This window comes from Haliotis rufescens, unplaced genomic scaffold (assembly GCF_023055435.1).
Source record: "Haliotis rufescens isolate VD_foot unplaced genomic scaffold, xgHalRufe1.0.p SCAF_24, whole genome shotgun sequence".
Lineage (NCBI taxonomy): Eukaryota > Metazoa > Mollusca > Gastropoda > Lepetellida > Haliotidae > Haliotis > Haliotis rufescens.
In genome coordinates this window covers 2,015,980-2,038,303 of record NW_025963935.1, presented here as the reverse complement: position 1 = coordinate 2,038,303, position 22,324 = coordinate 2,015,980, and the positions used below count along the sequence as shown (strand labels likewise).

Here is a 22,324-nt window from a genome sequence, read left to right as displayed (position 1 = left end):
TCAGATGAAAGTTCAGTATTGCGTGTATATATGGGCGTTGTCAGATCAAAGTTCAGTATTACATGTATCTAGGGGCGTTGTCAGATGAAAGTTCAGTATTACATGTATAAATGGGGGTTATCAAATGAAAGTTCAGTATTACATGTATCTATTGGCGTTGTCAATGAAAGGTTATTATTACATGTATCTATTGGCGTTATCAAATGAAGGTTTATTATTTCATGTTTCTAGGGGCGTTGTCAAATGAAAATTCAGTATTTCATGTATCTATGGGCGTTGTCAAATGAAAGTTCAGTATTTCATATATCTAGGGGCGTTGTCAAATGAAAGTTCAGTATTACATGTAACTAAGGGCGTTGCCAAATGAAAGTTCAGTATTTCTTGTATCTAGGGGCGTTGTCAGATGAAAGTTCAGTATTTCATGTATCTATGGGCCTTGTCAAATGAATGTTCAGTATTACATGTATCTAGGAACGTTGTCAAATGAAAGATTATTATTTCATGTATCTATGGGCGTTATCAAATGAAAGTTCAGTATTACATGTATCTATGGGCGTTATCAAATGAAAGTTCAGTATTACATGTATCTATGGGCCTTGTCAAATGAAAGTTCAGCTTTTCATGTATCTAGGGGCGTTGTGAAATGAAGTTCGGTATTTCATGTATCTATGGGCGTTGTCAAATGAAAGTTCATTATTTCATGTATCTATGGGAGTTATCAAATGAAAGTTCAGTATTTCATGTATCTAGGGGCGTTGGCAAATGAAAGTTCAGTATTAAATGTATCTATGGGCGTTATCAAATAAAAGTTCAGTATTTCATGTATCAAGGGGCGTTGTGAAATGAAAGTTCGGTATTGCATGTATCTAGGGGCGTTATCAAATGAAACTTCAGTATAACGTGTATATATGGGCGTTTTCAAATGAAACTTCAGTATTACATGTATCTAGGGGCGTTGTCAGAAGAAAGTTCAGTATAACATGTATCTATGGGCGTTGTCAGATGAAAGTTCAGTATTACATGTATGTATGGGGGTTATCTAATGAAAGTTCAGTATTGCGTGTATATATGGACGCTGTCAAATGAAACTTCAGTATTACGTGTATATATGGGCGTTGTCAGATGAAACTTCAGTATTACATGTATCTATGGGCGTTGTCAGAAGAAAGTTCAGTATTACATGTATCTAGGGGCGTTGTCTATGAAAGGTTATTATTTCATGTATCTATGGGCGTTATCAAATGAAACTTCAGTATTACGTGTATATATGGGCGTCTTCAAATGAAAGTTCAGTATTCTATATATCTATGGGCGTTGTCAGATGAAAGTTCAGTATTACATGTATCTATGGGGGTTATCAAATGAAAGTTCAGTATTGCGTGTATATATCGGCGCTGTCAAATGAAAGTTCAGTATTACATGTATCTATGGGCGTTGTCAGATGAAAGTTCAGTATTGCGTGTATATATGGGCGTTGTCAGATCAAAGTTCAGTATTACATGTATCTAGGGGCGTTGTCAGATGAAAGTTCAGTATTACATGTATATATGGGGGTTATCAAATGAAAGTTCAGTATTACATGTATCTATTGGCGTTGTCAATGAAAGGTTATTATTACATGTATCTATTGGCGTTATCAAATGAAGGTTTATTATTTCATGTTTCTAGGGGCGTTGTCAAATGAAAATTCAGTTTTTCATGTATCTGTGGGCGTTGTCAAATGAAAGTTCAGTATTTCATATATCTAGGGGCGTTGTCAAATGAAAGTTCAGTATTCCATGTATCTAGGGGCGTTGTCAAATGCAAGTTCAGTATTACATGTAACTAAGGGCGTTGCCAAATGAAAGTTCAGTATTTCTTGTATCTAGGGGCGTTGTCAGATGAAAGTTCAGTATTTCATGTATCTATGGGCCTTGTCAAATGAATGTTCAGTATTACATGTATCTAGGGGCGTTATCAAATGAAAGATTATTATTTCATGTATCTATGGGCGTTATCAAATGAAAGTTCAGTATTACATGTATCTATGGGCGTTATCAAATGAAAGTTCAGTATTACATGTATCTATGGGCCTTCTCAAATGAAAGTTCAGCTTTTCATGTATCTAGGGGCGTTGTGAAATGAAGTTCGGTATTTCATGTATCTATGGGCGTTGTCAAATGAAAGTTCAGTATTTCATGTATCTATGGGAGTTATCAAATGAAAGTTCAGTATTTCATGTATCTAGGGGCGTTGGCAAATGAAAGTTCAGTATTACATGTATCTAGGGGCGTTATCAAATAAAAGTTCAGTATTTCATGTATCAAGGGGCGTTGTGAAATGAAAGTTCGGTATTGCATGTATCTAGGGGCGTTATCAAATGAAACTTCAGTATAACGTGTATATATGGGCGTTTTCAAATGAAACTTCAGTATTACATGTATCTATGGGCGTTGTCAGAAGAAAGTTCAGTATTACATGTATCTATGGGCGTTGTCAGATGAAAGTTCAGTATTACATGTATGTATGGGGGTTATCTAATGAAAGTTCAGTATTGCGTGTATATATGGACGCTGTCAAATGAAAGTTCAGTATTACATGTATCTATGGGCGTTGTCAGAAGAAAGTTCAGTATTACATGTATCTATGGGCGTTGTCAGATGAAAGTTCAGTATTGCATGTATGTATGGGGGTTATCAAATGAAAGTTCAGTATTGCGTGTATATATGGACGCTGTCAAATGAAAGTTCAGTTTTACATGTACCTATGGGCGTTGTCAATGAAAGGTTATTATTACAAGTATCTAGGGGCGTTATCAAATGAAGGTTTATTATTTTATGTATCTATGGGCGTTATCAAATGAAAGTTCAGTATTACATGTATCTATGGGCGTTATCAAATGAAAGTTCAGTATTACATGTATCTATGGGCGTTATCAAATGAAAGTTCAGTATTACATGTATCTATGGGCATTATCAAATGAAAGTTCAGTATTACATGTTTCTATGGGCGTTGTCAATGAAAGGTTATTATTTCATGTATCTGTGGGCATTATCAAATGAAACTTCAGCATTACGTGTATATATGGGGGTTGTCAAATGAAAGTTCAGTATTACGTGTATCTATGGGCGTTATCAAATGAAAGTTCAGTATTCAAATAATCTTGGGCTGTTGTCAAAAGAAAGCTCCGTATTAAGGTTCCTAAGGGGGTTGGCAAATGAATGTTCAGTGTCTCATGTATGTAAGGGTGTTGTAAATAGAAATCTCAGTATTAAGGTACCTAAGGGAGTTGGCAAATGCATGTTCAGTGTCTCATGTATGTAAGGGTGTTGCAAATAGAAAGCTCAGTATTAAGGTACCTAAGGGAGTTGGCAAATGCATGTTCAGTGTCTCATGTATGTAAGGGTGTTGTAAATAGAAATCTCAGTATTAAGGTACCTAAGGGAGTTGGCAAATGCATGTTCAGTGTCTCATGTATGTAAGGGTGTTGTAAATAGAAAGCTCAGTATTAAGGTACCTAAGGGAGTTGGCAAATGCATGTTCAGTGTCTCATGTATGTAAGGGTGTTGTGAAAGGTCCAGCAAACCAAGTATTACCTATCGTTCCAGTTACAGCAAAGCGGCCACAGTATAGAATGTACTTGCACTTAAAAAACTGTCTGAAACCAATACAGCGGAGGTGTGGTGCCTCACGACAATAGTTGTGAATTTCACAGGGAAACTTGTATACACAACGAGTTATTTATTTAAGAAGGGGCTGTCACAGTTCTAAAATGGAGTTATCTTTACATTATACTAGCGTAGGCAGGAGTGCAAGCAAAGACCGCACCTTAGCAAGCCAAATAACCTGTTTGTTAGGCGATGTGCTTCATCTGGCAGTTGTCACGTCATTTCTGACGCCACACATAATATTTTCAAGGTACTAAATTCTTTAACTGCCACCTGCTTTAAACCTGTTACTTAAAACGTAACCGGTTCGCACATTGAAATCACAAACCGGAATTAGTTGTTTTGCGAGGAAAACAATAGTATACTTAACATATGGCCCTTTACGTACTCCATACGCAGCCAAAGCAAGCGATGCCTACTAGACGCTCCGTACACCTGGGCCATAAGAGTTTAGTAGATGGGTGCCGTTCTATTGGCTCTTACATTGCCCAGGGCGATTGCATATTGGAATCTTACAGGAGTGTTGCAGGCTTGTGCGTTGTGTTCTGTGTTGTAGTTAGGCTATTTTGGATGTTCAGAAATGTGTCTATGATGGTGGACTATGAGTGTGTTTTTGCCGCTCGGAATATTCTTAACATTGTCTGAGGATAGTCCACGTTTGTAAGTATGTCTCTAATATTTGGGTTGCATGCTATCACCCTGTATTTCTAGTCTACGTCCATGCTGTGGAGGACCGCCTCCGTGGTCTAGTGGTAGAGCGTCCGCCCGGAGAGCGGAAAGTCCGGGGTTCGATCCCCGACCGCGTCATACCAAAAGACGTAAAAAGATGGTACTTGTTGTTACCCTGTCTGGCGCTCGGCATTAAGGGGCTAAAACAAGGACTGGTCGGCTCGGAGTCAGTATACTGTGTCTGAGTGGGGTATTTATGTTAAACTGCGGCATGGTATCTCAGTGAGCTAGCACTATAAATCGGCATCAGTCCGGACGGGTACAAGCAGCCACACAAACACACACACGTACATGCACGTCGCTATATAAGTGCAATAATCTTGGACGCGACGTTAAACCCCATTTCACCTCACCTAACCATGCTGTGGACGTTCGTTGTATATTCTCAAACGAGATATTTGAAAAAAGCCAAGAGACACCAGGTGCCAGTGGTATAATGCTTTGTGCAGAGTTGCGTCCCTTTGCGTATCATAATTCGCTCATTGTGGGTTCGATTCTCAGATTGTGATCTTTTCGTTTGTGATCTTTGGTTTCTCGTGAATAAATGTATAAATGTGAACATAGTCATACCTTGAATAAATATGAACACACGTTATGAATATGAATATACGTCATGAATGAATATTAACATACGTCATGCCTTGATTAAATATGAACATACGTAATGAATATGAACATACGTCAGGAATAAATATAAACATATGTCATGAATAAATATAAATATACACCTTGAATAAATGTCAATAAGCGTTTTGAATAAATGTGAACACGTGGAAACCAAAATGTTTCTGTGTGAAAATGTGGCGAAAGAAAAGATAGTCCCTAATATGGTTGCATATACCTATTAGAATTTATAGGATTCATTCAGGAACCAGTCTTTAGTTCTGTTGGTACAGAAGGAGGTATTGTACTGATGTATTGTACTGATGTATTGTACTGATGTATTGCACTGATGTATTGTACTGATGTATTGCACTGATGTATTGTACTGATGTATTGTACTGATGTATTGTACACGCTGTGCTGAGACACAGATAAAGAAACAAAAACGGTCGAGGTCGCGGGTCGCAACGAAAATGCAAATCTGACCGTTCAACTTCAAACCCCACACTCACTCGAACGGAACACTTTTATTTATACATCGGTGAATGCAGATTTCGTTTTAATCATGATCCGGTCAGGTGCAGACCTGATTCGACATCTTAAAGCAGGAACATCTGATAACGTCCATCAGCTTTTGGGGGGAGGGGGTGGGGAACGTTATTTAAGTCGAGCCTGATAATTATTATCGGAAATCACGTGACATGCATTCGCTCCGTGGAGGCAGGTGTTGAAAATCTTCTATTTATAAATTTAATCCAGCTCATGAGATTTGACGGCCGATTAATTTGCCGGATTGCTGGTTTATAAATCGTCATTAAACTATAATGTTGAAGCTTATTGAAAACTCATGACAATCTACCAAGAGAAAGCCCATTGTTCACACATCAGCCAATCAACCAGGACATATCCAAACAGTCAACCAGTCAAAACCATTGTTCACACATCAGCCAATCAACCATGACATATCGAAACAGTCAACCAGTTAAAACCATTGTTCACACATCAACCTATCAACCATGACATATCCAAACAGTCAACCAGTCAAAATCATTGTTCACACATCAACAAATCAACCATGACATATCCAAACAGTCAACCAGTCAAAACCGTTGTTCACATATCAACCAACCATGACATAGCCAAACAGTCAACCAGTCAAACCATTGTTCACATATCAACCATTCAACCATGACATATTCAAAGAGTCAACCAGTCAAAACCATTGTTCACAGATCAGCCAATCAACCATGACATATTCAAACAGTCAACCAGTCAAACCCATTTTCACACATCAACCAATTAACGGATTCTAGATAAATGGGTTCAGGATTAAAAGGTTCACACATCAACCAATCAACCATGACATTCAAACAATCAACCGTTCAAAACCATTGTTCACACATCAACCAATCAACCATGACACATTCAAACTGTCAACCAGTCAAACCCATTTTCACACATCAACCAATTAACGGATTCTAGATAAATGGGTTCAGGATTAAAAGGTTCACACATCAACCAATCAACCATGACATTCAAACAGTCAACCATTCAAAACCATTGTTCACACATCAACCAATCAACCATGACACATTCAAACAGTCAACTAGTCAAACCCATTTTTCACACATCAACCAATTAACGGATTCTAGATAAATGGGTTCAGGATTAAAAGGTTCACACATCAACCAATTGACTGATTCAGGATTAAAGGGTTCGGGATCAGCGGAGTTCTTGATTAACAGGTTCAGGATTAAAAGGTTTGAAATAAGCGGAGCTCTTGATTAACAAGTTCAGGATTAAAAGGTTTGAAATAAGCGGAGTTCTTGATTAACGGGTTCTAGATTAACGGGTTCGGTATTAACGGATTCTAGATTAACGGGTTCCCGACTAAAGATTAACCCTCATTTACTGAAATCGTGAATTGTAAACTCTCTCCCACCATCAAAAGATGATCAACGCTTTATTGTCTGTATTATCACCAAGGTGTATCCAAAATACATTCGGCAGCCATTTGTTGGGAAATATCAGCGTTTGTTTACAATAGAGCACTCCCCAGCAAAGCGCGGGCCGAGGAACATGCTCAAGTAGGATCTATATCTGTGCAGTTGTTTAATGCCCTCGCAGTGAAGACAGCTGGCGGCTATTGTAGATACAACAACCTTACCCTGGACCCGATATGTTCTCACTGGAGGAGAATTGGGTAAAACTACCCCACGAGTGTGATTCAAAAACAACGTCCGGCGGTGGGTTTCATTAGTGTCATTATTTTTATCATGTACAGATTAAATCTTTTTTAAATGTAGCAAAGAGGGTATGGGTGATCCTGGCACAGTCAGGCTGGTTAGGCTCATCATCAGCTCAGGGCCCTTGCCCCCTCTACACGCAGCCCAGACAGCGAATGGGACTTCTCCCATTAAGCGCAGCCTAGTCAAACCCACCCAGAACTTTTCGGAGAATGTGAAGACTCCCCAACACTGCAGCCTTCTGCATTACCCACACTGTCAGAAGGGCTGTATTCCTGGTAGCAAACCCGGGTACTCTCCCATTGTCAGTCAACAGATTGGGAGGTACCAAACCTAAGGCACCGAGAACAATGGGGAATCGGACAACTTGGTACTTGGGATGCATGCGTGACATTTCGAAAGCGAGGTCCGCATATTTGCCATGTTATTCCTGAATCTTGTCAATCACATTAGTGTCAAAAGGGACAGAAAATTCAATAATATAAATGATTTCATTGGATTTATCAAAAAAGACAAGATCAGGTTTGTTGGCCTGGATATGTCTAAGGCTGTAAATGGGCCTATTCCAAAGAATTTTGTAATTATCATTTTCCATGACGCCCTCTAAATATTCCAGGTCGAAATATTATATCATATTTATTATATTATATTATATTATATTATATTATATTATATTATATTATATTATATTATATTATATTATATTATATTATATTATATTATATTATATTATATTATATTATATTATATTATATTATATTATATATTTCATCCGGCCGGTCAACGAGTCATAAGAAACCACATGTATATAGACATATATGCACATTTCTAACCTTTCAAAATAACTATTTTGATATGTGTGAGCGGACCACCTGCGCGGAAGAACCCGTTGGGGTCGTGCCAGACATGAAACGCATGATTTTCACGTGCACGCACTAAGGCTTGATATGCGCCAGACACATGATTTGTTTCCTCACATGCCTTCCCTTCTCTTGTATCACATGGAACCACGCATTCCTACACCACTGTTTGAAACCTTCCTGCAACAAACTACTTCCAACACCATGGGGGCAGTGAGGCAGACTAGTGGTTTAAGCCTTCGTTTAATATGGTGAAGGCCCGGGTTCGATTCCCCACATGGTACAATGTGTGCAGCCCACTCCTACTGTCCCCCGCCGTGGGGTTGCTGGAAGTTTTCTAAAAGTGGCGTAAAACCGTACTCATCACTCACTCACTCACTCACTCTTGGGGCGGTCGGGTAGCCAAGTGGTTAAAGCATTCGCTCGTCACGCTGAAGACCCGGGTTCGATTCCCGACATGGGTACAATGTGTGAAGCCCATTTCTGGTGTCCCCCCGCCGTGATATTGCTGGAATATTGGTAAAACCATACTCACTCACTCACTCACTCACTCGATCACTCGATCACTCGATCACTCACTCACTCACTCACTCACTCAAAAAAACACATAACACATCTTTGTTTGTTTGTTCACCCGTGAAGACCCGAGGTAGACTAGGTCTTCATCAACCCATGCTTGTCGTAGTCGGGTGGTCAGGCTCGCTGACTTGATTGATGCATGTCATCGTATCCCAAATGCGTGGAACGATGCTAGCGATATCAATCTGTAAATAATCGAATCTGGACAAGACAACCCAGTGATTAATATCATGAGCACCGATCCAAGCAATCAGTTTACGATCACATGGTCCAACCAAGTCAGCGAGCTTGACACCTGATCCCGTTAGTCGCTTCGAGCGACAAGCACGGGTTACTGAAGATCTATTCTAACCCGGATGTTCACGGGTACTGATGCAACTTCGGAATAAATCTTTTAAAAACATATGAGGGGTTCCTATTAATTGTTTCTGAAACGACACAATACGGTGAAAAAAGACATATGTTTGTGACTGTGTTATGTTTGAATACTTAAAAAAATAAAGATCTGATCATATTCCTAAGTCATATATCGAGTGAGTGAGTTGGGTTTAACGCTGCTTTTAACAGTATTCCAGTTATATCACGGCGTGTCAGCTTGATATGGGGGGAAAGCCCGAAGTGATGCAGGTCTCAGACGTTTACCACTCCGGTGAAACCCACGAGCACGGGTATGGTGCTGACAAACCTAGAAACATAATCGGGGCGAACCGGGATTCGAACCCACAATCATAGGTTTCTGGCGTGCCCAAGGGACGCAACTCTGCTCAGCGACTCACGGCGACTTAGACGACTGGGCCACCCGTGCCCCCCATATATCGACCTTGAACCTATGCGATGTACGTGTCGGGTCATTGTATGCCACGCAGGGCTGTAGAACTCTTGTTCAGGGTTAACGGAAAGTGAATACAAAACCTCTCCCGGCCAGCATGTAGATATATATACACATCCATTCTCGTACAGGTGGCAATTGTTTGCTCCGCCGACGTTTAAAGAATTAGTGTTCATTGTCCCCACATGGCCTTCTTGACATGCGTGATTACCATAGCAACGACCTTCACCTTTCGATGCCATATTGTTCTGAGGTCGTTCCACGTGTTTGTTTGTTAAAAATAAACATAATGGCTTTTTGTACTTAACTTTTCAATTTTATGCAGCTTTAGTGAATGGGTGTTGCTGAGACCATGATGTGGTATTTAAATTTCCAAACGGTCACAATGCTTTTTGATTACATTTTAGAATGACGCTTTTTTAAGACTGTGCGTTAGTAAAAGAAGTTTAGTTTGAATTTCAGAATAAGTGTAATCATAGGCTCAGTTCGATGCACAAGCAGTCATATATTTCAAATAATTTTAATTGAAGTATTAGTGGATCTTGTATCCTGCCTCCGTGGCAACAGTTGCACCTGCATCAGGATAATTAATTTGACGAAACCAATCTCAAGGCCGTGAGCAACGCGAGAAGACTGGAGCGCTGTGCACTGTGCAGAGTTGCGCCCCTTAGTCGCGCCAGAATCTACTGATCCCCATCTCAGACTCGTTCCGGTTGTGCTCGGTGACTTGGTTTGATCGTACGTGTCATCGTACCCATACCTTGTGCATCGTTGTTCATCATGTCAATCACTGGATTATCTGAAACAGACTTGATTATTTACAGGACGCCGTCACCGCCGTCACCACCCGCCGGTGCTGTAGTCTAGAGGTTAAAGCGTTCGCTCGTCTCGCTGAAGGCTCCGGTTTGATTCCCTACATGGGTACAATGTGTGATGTCAATTTCTGGTGGGATATTTCTCGAATAAAGCGGGGTAAAACCAAACTCACTCACTCACCCATCCAGATATGCTAATGGATTATTTGTAAGTGCGGCTTTGGTAACTGGGAAACAGACGTGTTATAGACACTCCACGTCGTCCCCGCTTGGAGTGACAGTCATTATTTACAAATATAACTTTGCTCTGTTTTTCTAACATTACCCTTTAAGCTAATCCTGTTTTGTTTCCTTGAAATAGAGTTCTGACGAACTGAAGCTACCAGTTAGAATGCCGCCATCTTGTCAGTGATGATCTGCTTGAGTGGATACCATGACGATCATCTACCAATACCGGGTGGCGACAACGTCGCTGGGGGGTTTTGTCAAGCTCCTTGCAGCGTGGAAGGGCAGCGTCTACAAGCTGATGTTCAAAGAGATGTTGATATTCGGAGTTCTGTACACATCAATCAGTCTTCTGTATCGCCTGCTGCTGACGGAACCTCAAAAAAGGTAAAGGGTTATTCATACCTTAGTTATCTGACGGACCGCCTCCGTGGTCTAGTGGTAGAGCGTCCGCCCGGAGAGCGGAACGTCCGGGGTTCGATCCCCGATCGCGTCATACCAAAAGACGTTAAAAGATTGAACTTGTTGTTACCCTGCCTGACGCTCGGCATTAAGGGGCTAAAACAAGGATTGGTCGGCTCGGAGTCAGTATACTGTGTCTGAGTGGGGTATTCATGTCAAACTGCGGCATGGTATCTCAGTGAGCTAGCACTATAAATCGGCACCACTCCGGACGACTACAAGCAGCCACACACACACGTGCATGCACGTCGCTATAAAAGTGCAATAATCTTAGACCTGACGTTAAACCCCATTTCACCTCACCTAGTTGTGTGACGGGGGGTAAGACAAGGTCTACAATACCTCAAGCAAGATTGTTGAAAATGAGTGAGTGAGTATGGTTTTATTCCGTTTTTAGCATTATTCTAGCAATATCACGGCGGGGGACGCCAGAAATGGGCTTCACACATTGTACCCATCGGGTGGTTAGGTTTGCAGACTTGGTTGATGAATGTCATCGTATCCCATTTGCTTAGATCGATGCTCATGATGTCAATCACTGGATTGTCTGGTCCAGACCCCGTTATTTACAGACCGCTGTCATCAAGTTGGAATATTGCTGTGAGTAGCGTTAAACAAAAAACAAAGCACAAAAATCCTTCCCGTGGCCTTTCCTACTTCATCCGTCCTTCCTCGTGTATTTCCTCCTCGTGTTGTTCTGTCTGTCCCTCTGATTGGGAGTCTGACAGTTTATTATTATCTAATTATTTTTCGAAAATGTTTATTTATTTATTTTAAAAAAAAATCAACAGTCTGTGATAGGAAGGGAGAGATATTGCCAGGATAGGTTGAGCTGTGACCTAACAGTTAACCCCGTATGACTATGCATGAGGTCCGCCCCCTGGCGCGTGAAGAAAGGGGTAGCGGGTGGTCCGCGACAAGTAGTACGGTGGATATGTGCGTGTCCTGTCTCGGTTAACAACGAGTCTAGTGGCGAGTTCAATAGCACATAATAGTACGTTCTGATTTGAGGTACCCGATGTCAGTCAAAACGGTAACAACGAATTTATTTGTTTGTAATTTACTTCCACCAAACCACTTTTAGAGAATTATGGTATCGACTTATAATCTTATGGTCTTGTAAGTAACACGTGTATCCACAGGAGCGCAGTCAAATTCATCGTCATGACATGCACGTGCACGTGCACTCCTACTCACTCACTCCTACCTGTAACAAGCCAAATCTGTATGCCCAAATTCAGTGCACCGCCTACTTGTCTCAAACGCGTTGTGTGAGTTGGTTCGTAACTGTCGTTCGGAATACCCCGTGTTAAATATTTCGAGGTTGCATGATTAGAAAACACATTCCGACTGTCACTTTCAGGATCTGGTAAGCGACGCTCTGATTGGTTGGATGAAAGGTCGGTCTGACGTGACCCGTAATGTGATGTCCTCAGATCTTTGTTTAGCGGTAGCGAGAACTAGATCTGATTTTAATGATTTGCGAGTGTGAACAAGTGTTGCGAGTACAGTCAGCGACAACTGCAGTATAACGCCATCCTGTGAACACACATCCAACTTGAAATAAGCTTGTCAGGTGCACTACAGTATAACGCCATCCTGCGAACACACATCCAACTTGACATAAGCTTGTCAGGTGCACTACAGTATAACGCCATCCTGTGAACACACATCCAACTTGACAGAAGCTTGTCAGGTGCACTGCAGTATAACGCCATCCTGCGAACACACATCCAACTTGACATAAGCTTGTCAGGTGCACTGCAGTATAACGCCATCCTGCGAACACACATCCAACTTGACATAAGCTTGTCAGGTGCACTACAGTATAACGCCATCCTGTGAACACACATCCACCTTGACATAAGCTTGTCAGGTGCACTACAGTATAACGCCATCCTGTGAACACACATCCACCTTGACAGAAGCTTGTCAGGTGCACTACAGTATAACGCCATCCTGTGAACACACATCCAACTTGACCGAAGCTTGTCAGGTGCACTACAGTATAACGCCATCCTGTGAACACACATCCAACTTGACCGAAGCTTGTCAGGTGCACTACAGTATAACGCCATCCTGTGAACACACATCCACCTTGACATAAGCTTGTCAGGTGCACTACAGTATAACGCCATCCTGTGAACACACATCCAACTTGACAGAAGCTTGTCAGGTGCACTACAGTATAACGCCATCCTGTGAACATACATCCACCTTGACATAAGCTTGTCAGGTGCACTACAGTATAACGCCATCCTGTGAACACACATCCAACTTGACAGAAGCTTGTCAGGTGCACTACAGTATAACGCCATCCTGTGAACACACATCCAACTTGACATAAGCTTGTCAGGTGCACTACAGTATAACGCCATCCTGTGAACACACATCCAACTTGACATAAGCTTGTCAGGTGCGGGACACGGACATTGCTCCACTGCATTAAACCGCGCTTTGTATTAAAATATGCAGTGACTGCTTTGATAATGAAAAACGTAAGCGTCAAAAAGAGATATATTTCTGACATTAATTCTGTTAACAGACATTTCCCGTGTCTGGTATGCATACCCAAAGTCCGTGTTTTCTTAGGCCTCAGGTTATTTTTAGCAAGGTTTACGCGTCCGCCGATCTTAAAAATCGAAAATCCAAAGGCAAAAACTCAAAATGACAAGGCGTTGTTTAATACCGCCGACGGTAAAGATATCTTTGACAAATGACAACGAAATGCTGCTGTCAAATTTTCTGTGTATAATATTTACTATGGACTTAAGTTTTGAAGTGCTAGCCGACTGAGATACCAAGCCGCATTGCCGGCCCAGGGGTCCAAGGGACGGATAGTGAGTGAGTGAGTGAGTGAGGTTTTACGCTGCTTTTAGCAATATTCCAGCAATATCACGGCGGGGGACACCAGAAATGGGCTTCACACAATGTCCCCATTCGGGAATCGAACCCGGGTCTTCGGCCTGACGAGCGAACGCTTTAACCACTAGGCTACTCGACCCCCCCCCCCCCCCCCCCCAGTGGAAAGAAACGTTGCTATGCGACTTAATAATTTTTAAACGGAAACAAGGTCAGCTAAGATAAAATCTGGAATCTGCCCGGTTTATTAATGGTCGTGAATAGCATTAATACATTTCCGCAAGACAGTTTAGAATAAATTAGTTATGTGTTTTCTACCACCGACATTATGATGTTATAGCCGACATTTCAGACGCCCTACAGTCTTTATAAGCAGGACTGTTGAGGATGGCACTGGTTACATAGGCCCATTCCGTCCAAGTGAACGATGTTAAAGTCAAGTGGGAAAATGTCGCTCCTTCAACGAGTAATAAAGGTGGTTGGATATGTGAAAATTATAACTTGAAATTATTTCAGCATATTTCGCCAAGATGTTGAGTATAAAGCCGTTAGTTACCTTCTCAAGAGGATGAATAATGTACACGAGCAAGCAGTAACTATGGCAATAATTTCCGAATCAGTTTCTAATTTAGCATTTACAATCAGGAGCATCTCGCGTGTTCGACACTTGGACTAAGTGGAATTTTAAATGTTCCACGTACGTCAATGTAAGATTAAGAGTTTAGGCTAAAATGCATAAAATGCAGATTTTCAGATATATCAAGTTTGAACTATCCGAAGGTTCATTACCCAAGTTTCACTAATGCACTGTGTATGTCTAACAACAAAATCCTGTTTTGACCCAGGTCTTCGGGAACGCATGCTTTTCATAAAAGGAGACGAACGGGATCAGGCGGTTAGACTCACTGACTTGGTTGGTGATTGAATATTGTTGAGTGCCGCGTTAAATAATGAACAAACAAATCAACTTGATGTCAATCACTGGACTGTCTGGTCGAGGCTCGAATATTTACAGGCAGTCGTCATATAGCTGAACTATTGCTGAGTGTCTGCGGTCTGTAAATAATCGAGTCTGGACCAGGCAATCCAGTGATTGACATCATGAGCATCGATAGGACACGATGACATGCATCAACCAAGTCAGCGAGCCTGACCACCAGATCCCTTTAGTCGCCTCTTACGACAAGCATAGTCGCCTTTTACGGCAAGCATGGGTTGCTGAAGACCTATTCTACCCGGATCTTCACGGGTCACAACGTACATGTACACATCCTGGTAGCGACAGGTCAGACACACAAGGAAGTACCAATTCCTTTAATAAATAATAGTGCAAAAAGAATATATTTTCAGAAATATGAATACGACCTTGATGTCACGAAATATTTCACACATTTAAGTCAGAAGAGCGTTTAGTATTGGTAAAACAACATTTGTGTCTATGATGCACACAGCGCCTAATATTGGCGACAACAATCTTTTCATAATCATAAGAAATCATAAGCTCATTGTATGATTCCGACTATATCATGAGCATGTGTTTATGAGTCACAATCAAATAGTGATACCAGGTGTTCGCGAAAAGGTGAGCGTATCCTGCCCGACCGTGCCATCCATCACAAACACATGCAAACACTAGCTTGATAACGGTGTTAGAACCTACACCGAAACGTCGCTCTTAAATTGTAATAAAGAAGTTGTTCATCCATAAATTCTTATCCTTACTTGTAAAAAGTAGGTTTCGATGGATTTGGAGAAACCAGCAGATACAGCATATTGATAGCTTTATAACAGAGCTTATGATACGACTAACGTGTGGTTCTAAAACATTGTCCTGTTCACTGATCAACATTTCAACGTGAAGCCTTACATAAATTATATTACAGTTAATAATTTTCGATGTAGTACCAATAAAATAAAAAGGTGAGGTGAGGTAAAATTGGGTTTGACGTAGCGTCCAAGATTATTGCTCTTCTATAGCAACGTGCATGCACGTGTGTATGTGTGTGTGCATGTGTGCATGTGTGTGTGTGTGTGTGTGTGTGTGTGTGTCTGCTTGTACAAGTCCGGACTGATGCCGATTTACAGTGCTAGCTCACTGAGACACCATGCCGCAGTTTAACATGAGTACCCCACTCAGACACAGTATACTGACTCCGAGCCGACCAGTCCTTGTTTTAGGCCCTTAATGCCGAGCAACAGGCAGGGTAACAACAAGTACCATCTTTTAACGTCTTTTAAAATGACGCGGCCGGTGGTCGAACCCAAAACCTTCCCCTCCCCGGGCGGGCGCCCTACCACTAGACCACGGAGAAAAAAGAATGTGTAAAGTAAGTATGAGTATGGAGAAGATGGGTATCAGTTTTGCTTGTTAGTTAGACTAATGCAGATCAGTGTCAAATCTATCTTCGCAAGGGGGGGGGGGGGGGGGAGAGTGCAGAGTTGCGTCCCTTGGGCACGCCAGAAACCTATGATTGTGGGTTCGAATCCCGGTTAACCCCGATTAAGTTTCTAGGTTTGTCAGCACCATACCCGTGCTCGTGGGTTTCACCGAAGTGGTAAACGTCTAAGACCTGCATCACTCCGGGCTTTCCTCCCACATTAAGCTGACACGCCGCGATATGACTGGAATACTGTTAAGAAAGCGGAAATATGATATACTAATGTATGTCGATAAAGTTCAAATTGTTGGAGATTTGGCCTTGTTTGTATTCTTGCAATGCAAGTAAGAAGCAATAGTGTCAATGTGTAATTCAAAGATTGCTGACCCGTGAAGATCCGGGGTAGAATAGATCTTCAGCAACCCATGCTTGCCGTAAAAGGTGACTATGCTTGTCTTAAGAGGCGACTAACGGATCGGGTGGTCACGCTGAATGACTTGGTTGATGCATGCCATCGTATCCCAATTGCGTAGATCGATGCTCATGATGTCAATCACTGGCCATGGATTGCCTGGTCCAGACTGGGTTATTTACAGACCGCCGTCATACAGCTGGAATATTGCTGAGTGCGGCGTTAAACAACAAACAAAGATTGCTAGCTGGCTGCATTGCCGATGACCGACATCATGCTGAATGATAATGATGAGGGGTTGATGATGAACATAAAACACACTGTTCCTGTCTGGGGTTGTACCTGTCTCTCCATCTTCTTCCATCATCTTGGCGTTCGTCATCCCACTGACCCCAATTCGTCTGTGACCATATCAGAACGAGCAGGCTGTAAAATATGACACAGTGTGTGTCGCGCTGTCGCGAGTGAAGTTGTGCGCAACGCTATGGAGCCTTGTACTACAACACACTGACAGTTATGGCCGTGTTGTCAGAGAAAGGGGGCCCGTCTTCACGCTGACCTAGTTTTTCGGTCATTTATGTGATGGGAATTTCTCAAGGAATGTTTTATTTCATGCATGATAATTGTGTTTCCCAACTTTACACACCACGTTTATGAATGCAAGGCGATACTTTTTATTTTAAGGTGTTGTGATCGGCCATTAGGAGTTAAAAGCTTTTATTAAAAACACTCAAACGTTAGTTATAAACTTTAATATATTTCCCTATCTGTTATTTTTTTAGGGATTTGACCACTATATATTTTCAACCACTTTTTCAATCTGAGAAGTGTTTTAAATGTCTTGACCCTCAATCCGAACGATTTCATCAGCAGTCAATGTCTTCTCAAGCTGAGACTGTAAATTTGCCAAAAAAAGTGTGATAGGTTTTGCCCTTGAAATAACCAATGACATTGCAATTAATCAATCATTATAAACAGTTATAAACTGATAAAAAATGTCCCTTAACTTTAAATAATAATGATAAACTGTGAACCAGATAATACTTTGAATATTCACATAATCGGATTGCATTGAATGAAAACATGTCCAATGTATTTTTTAAATTCTTGACAACAGTGTGTATATCCAAGGTGACCTCGCTATATAGGTCGCAGCGACCGTTCACCGTACACCCATAAGACATGAGATGTCTAACTCCCTACACTGTACAAGCACCGGGCGCAGCCTGGAGCTCACGACCCCTTTCAGTGTGAACGAGGTTATCCATACTTACTTCCTTTTGGCCGTCGATCTAATCCTTCATTTGAAATTTAGTGGTAATTGCAAATTAAGTATAATCACAAGTACTCACACGTACCATGCATATATACTCATAAGCGAAAGTAACTGTGCTCAGATATTTTGATATTTTTTAACTGAAAATTATTAATAATTTTGAACGACGAAATGGCTTTACAGACTGACCGCACTCCTAGGGGTCAAACACCATGTCAAAACAAGCCAGCCTAGTTTGGGGAGGATTGGATGCGTATTGTTGAACATATGAAAGTCAAACCACAAACTCTAGCATCTTTTCAAAGCGGCGTGACACCCGACTCCTTCACTCACGCATAAAACTCTACCCACACACAGCTCGAATTTCGTGATCTCGGTGTTCTAGTGTATTCAACCAAGGAAAAGAAGTGCTGAAAGCCTTCACATGTCGCAAAACCCCCTTTGGGGACAATGTGTAGAGCCTGTATAAGGTATCTTCCATCTCCTAAATAATTGAGACTGAACCATATACTCTAGTAATCCAATGATTGACACCTTGAACATTCATCTACGCAATTGAGATACGATGACATGCATCAACCAAATCAGCAAACCTGACCACCGGATCCCGTTAGTCGCCTCTTAAGACAACTTAGTGAGTGAGTGAATATTATTGTACGCCGCTTTTACTAATATTCCAGTGATATGACGGCGGGTGACACCAAAAACTGAATCCAAAAGAGACACCGAAATCAAGCCTTCATCGTGACGAGTGAACGGTTTGGCTACCCCACCGCTCTAAAGGGCCTAAACTACCCCTGATGACCTGCGAAAAGAACATAAAATTGCTAGATAGAATTTTAAAATGTGTCTTATTATTATTTTAAGGAATTACAAAATGAACACATGCTGGTGTTCCCCTTCGTTCCTGTTCAACGCCAGTTAACTTTTAATTAGAGTTGGTTTTGTGGTTTTAGTAATAGGAAGTTGACCAGTTTTGCCTTGGAGTACAAATATTTACAGAATATATAGCACATAGAATTGCATGACCCGTACAATATATAATTAATGAAGGCAGTGACAGATTACAGTTTGTGACAGGGTGTTTGACAGAAGTACAGTTTGTGACAGGATGTTTGACAGATTACAGTTTGTGACAGGGTGTTTGACAGATGTACAGTTTGTGACAGGATGATTGACAGATTACAGTTTGTGACAGGATGTTTCACAGATTACAGTTCTTGACAGGATGTTTGACAGATTACAGTTTGTGACAGGATGTTTGACAGATGTACAGTTTTTGACAGGATGTTTGACAGATTACAGTTTGTGACAGTGTGTTTGACAGATTACAGTTCTTGACAGGATGTTTGACAGATGTACATTTTTTGACAGGATGTTTGACAGATGTACAGTTTGTGACATGATGTTTGACAGACTACAGTTTGTCACAGGATGTTTGACAGATTACAGTTCTTGACAGGATGTTTCACAGATTACAGTTTGTGACAGGATGTTTGACAGATGTACAATTTTTGACAGGATGTTTGACAAAAGTACAGTTTGTGACAGGATGTTTGACAGATTACAGTTCTTGACAGGATGTTTGACAGATGTACAGTTTGTTACAGGATGTTTGACAGATTACAGTTCTTGACAGGATGTTTGACAGATGTACAGTTTGTCACAGACGTTTGACAGATGTACGGTTTGTTACAGGGTGATGTAAAGCTTATCATAGGGCGTTTGACACATGCAAAGTTTTTCACAGGGTTGTTTGACAGATGTAAAGCTTATCATAGCGCGTTTGACAGCGCGTTTGGCACATGTAAATTTTGTCGCAGATGTTTGACAGATATAGAGTTCGTCACAGATGTTTGACAGATTACAGTTTATCACAGGATATTTGACAGATGAAGAGTTTGTGACAGGATGTTTGACAGATTACAGTTTATCTCTGGATGTTTGACAAATGAAGAGTTTGTGACAGGATGTTTGATAGATTACAGTTTGTCAGAGATAATTGACAGACTACAGTTTGTAACAGGTGTGTTTGACAGATCATAGTTTGTCACAGGTTGTTTGACCGATGTAAAGCTTATCATAGGGCGTTTGACAGCGTGTTTGACAGATGAAGAATTTGTCACTGTATGTTTGACGGATGTACATGTACTGTTTGTCACAGGTGTTTGACTGATGTCAGTTCTGCTTCAGAGTGTTCGAGAAGATCGTCATCCACTGTAACAGCTTCACCAGCCTCATCCCCGTCTCCTTCGTGCTCGGCTTCTACGTGTCCCTTGTCGTGAGGAGGTGGTGGCAGCAGTTCATGAACATCCCCTGGCCAGACAGGTCAGTGAACAGAGGAAGACTAGTTGTAGGAAGTTTGTTTGTTTGTTTGTTGTTTAACGCCACACTCAGGAATATTCCAGCTATACTCGAGTCTGCACCAGACAATCCAGTGATTGAGATCATTAGCATCCATCTACACCATTGGAATACAATGACACGCATCAACATTCAGCAAGCATGACCACCCGATCCTGTTAGTAGCCCCTTCAAGTGCAGTCGCCTCTTACGGCAAGCATGGGTTACTGAAGACCTATTCTAAGCCGAAAGATCTAGGATGCAGAACAACCGATAACTTCAAGCTCGGATACTGAATTGTCTGATCCAGACTCGATTATTTACAGACCGACGTCATATAGCTGGAATACTGGGCTGATATATTGGAATGAGTGCGGTGTTAAACAACAAACAAACAAACCTTCGAAGTGACTGATATGAGCAAGGGACACAATAATTTCTCGTTAGGGGCGGTCGGGTAGCCTAGTGGTTAAAGCATTGGCTCTTCACGCCGAAGGCCCGGGTTCGATTCCCGACGTGTACAATGTGTGAAGCCCATTTCTAGCGTCCCCCGCCGTGATATTGCTGGAATATTGCTAAAAGCGTCGTAAAACCACACACACTCACTCACTCACTCGTGCGGCGTTAAGCAATATTCATCCACTCACCAGTTATTCGCCCTTTGGCTTTTGATGACAGGAGTCGGTCATGTAGAATTTCCGGATTAGTAGGTTCAGTTTCGGCTCCACCTGTTCCTTGTTTCCTGAGGCTTTTGTGTCGACTCACAGGTTGGAACACATCAACGTTGGCATCTTACCAACGTTAATGTCGAACTGGAGAAACGTTATTTGGACAAGCAATAACAGAACAGTTTCACGTGATTAGAAGTGTCTGGAAGGATATTTAAGATTGTAAGAGATAATTCAATGGCAATGGAAGGAATATTTTCAAAATATTTCACTTTTATGAACATGAGAATAATGCTTGGCCGGTTCCACGGGCAATTATTGCGCAGCGCTTATCTACAGCAGGTTGAAAGAAGAAATGGATTACCCAAGCGTCACGTAAATTTAAGTACGGGGAAAGTTCAAGGGACGAGCGCGTCATGAGTAACAAACAACTAATTTAACAAACCTTAAAATATGCCACGAGGGATTTACAGTATCCAATCACGGGGCACAGATGATTCGTAACTCATAGTTTCGAGTTGATTATTCTCGACATGTATATTGCTCATTTACATTTTAAGTGAGAAAATGAAAAAAACCCGGATGTAATGTCACGACAAGAGAGTAACTTCCTTGAAGCCCCGTTTTGTTCAGGACCCCCGTCCACAAAACGATCGTAGCGCAACGACAGTCGTAAGCCTAAAGTATGGGAGTTACGATCGACTTAGCGCTGCGATAGCTTTGTGGAAGGGACCACAGATGACGCGATGTGACGTAATGAAAAATAGACATATCGTATTGTCTCTATTATGAAACACTGTGACGTCATATGGCGTCAATTGACCAATCATCATTGAGAATCGCTAAAATACACATATGCAAATATCCGACAGTTATTTCGCACAACCATTCTATCCTTTATGGGTAATATATAGAGCTTATTATAATCGCATTCGTGTTACTGATTTTACGAAACGAGTGTCAGAATAAAAGTAATTCCCTCGCGAGAGCTGAATCTGAATTGACATAAACGTACCGTCTTCAATGATGAGGTGTGGTTAGGTGAAATGGGGTTTACAGTCGCGTCCAAGATGATTGCACTTATGTAGCGGTCTGCATTCACGTGTGTGTGGCTGCTTGTACTTGTCCGGACTAACGCCGACAGGGTAACAACAAGTACCATATTTAAACGTTTTGGGTATGACGCGGCCAGGGACCGAACCTCGGACCTTCCGCTCTCCGGGCGGACGCTCTACCACTAGACCACGGAGGCGGTCCGCTGCAATGGTAAAGAATGGCAGGTTATATTAGTGTGTATTAAAGTTGAAGTAAGGTAGGTCTGTTTACCGAACGGTGAAGTCACGTCAGAGTTTCTAAAGTTGGCTTGCCGGACAATGCTGTTTGTGCCGTG

The 22,324-nt window shown here is 41.5% G+C and overlaps 1 protein-coding gene across 5 annotated transcripts in view; it reads left to right on the top strand.

Annotated features, from left to right (window-relative positions):
- Positions 1–22,324, top strand: part of LOC124119029 (bestrophin-4-like) — a 46,338-nt gene that overhangs the window by 5,479 nt on the left and 18,535 nt on the right. For 4 of the 5 annotated variants that reach the window (XM_048401955.1, XM_048401953.1, XM_048401954.1 and 1 more), the window contains exons 1-3: positions 4,089–4,307; positions 10,670–10,920; positions 20,117–20,251. In XM_048401955.1, the coding sequence (XP_048257912.1) occupies positions 10,742–10,920; positions 20,117–20,251 (314 nt within the window). In that variant the 5' untranslated portion in view covers positions 4,089–4,307; positions 10,670–10,741. Of the gene's footprint in view, positions 1–4,088; positions 4,308–10,669; positions 10,921–20,116; positions 20,252–22,324 lie in introns of those variants that run through there. The other variant, XM_048401952.1, reaches the window with a different exon arrangement.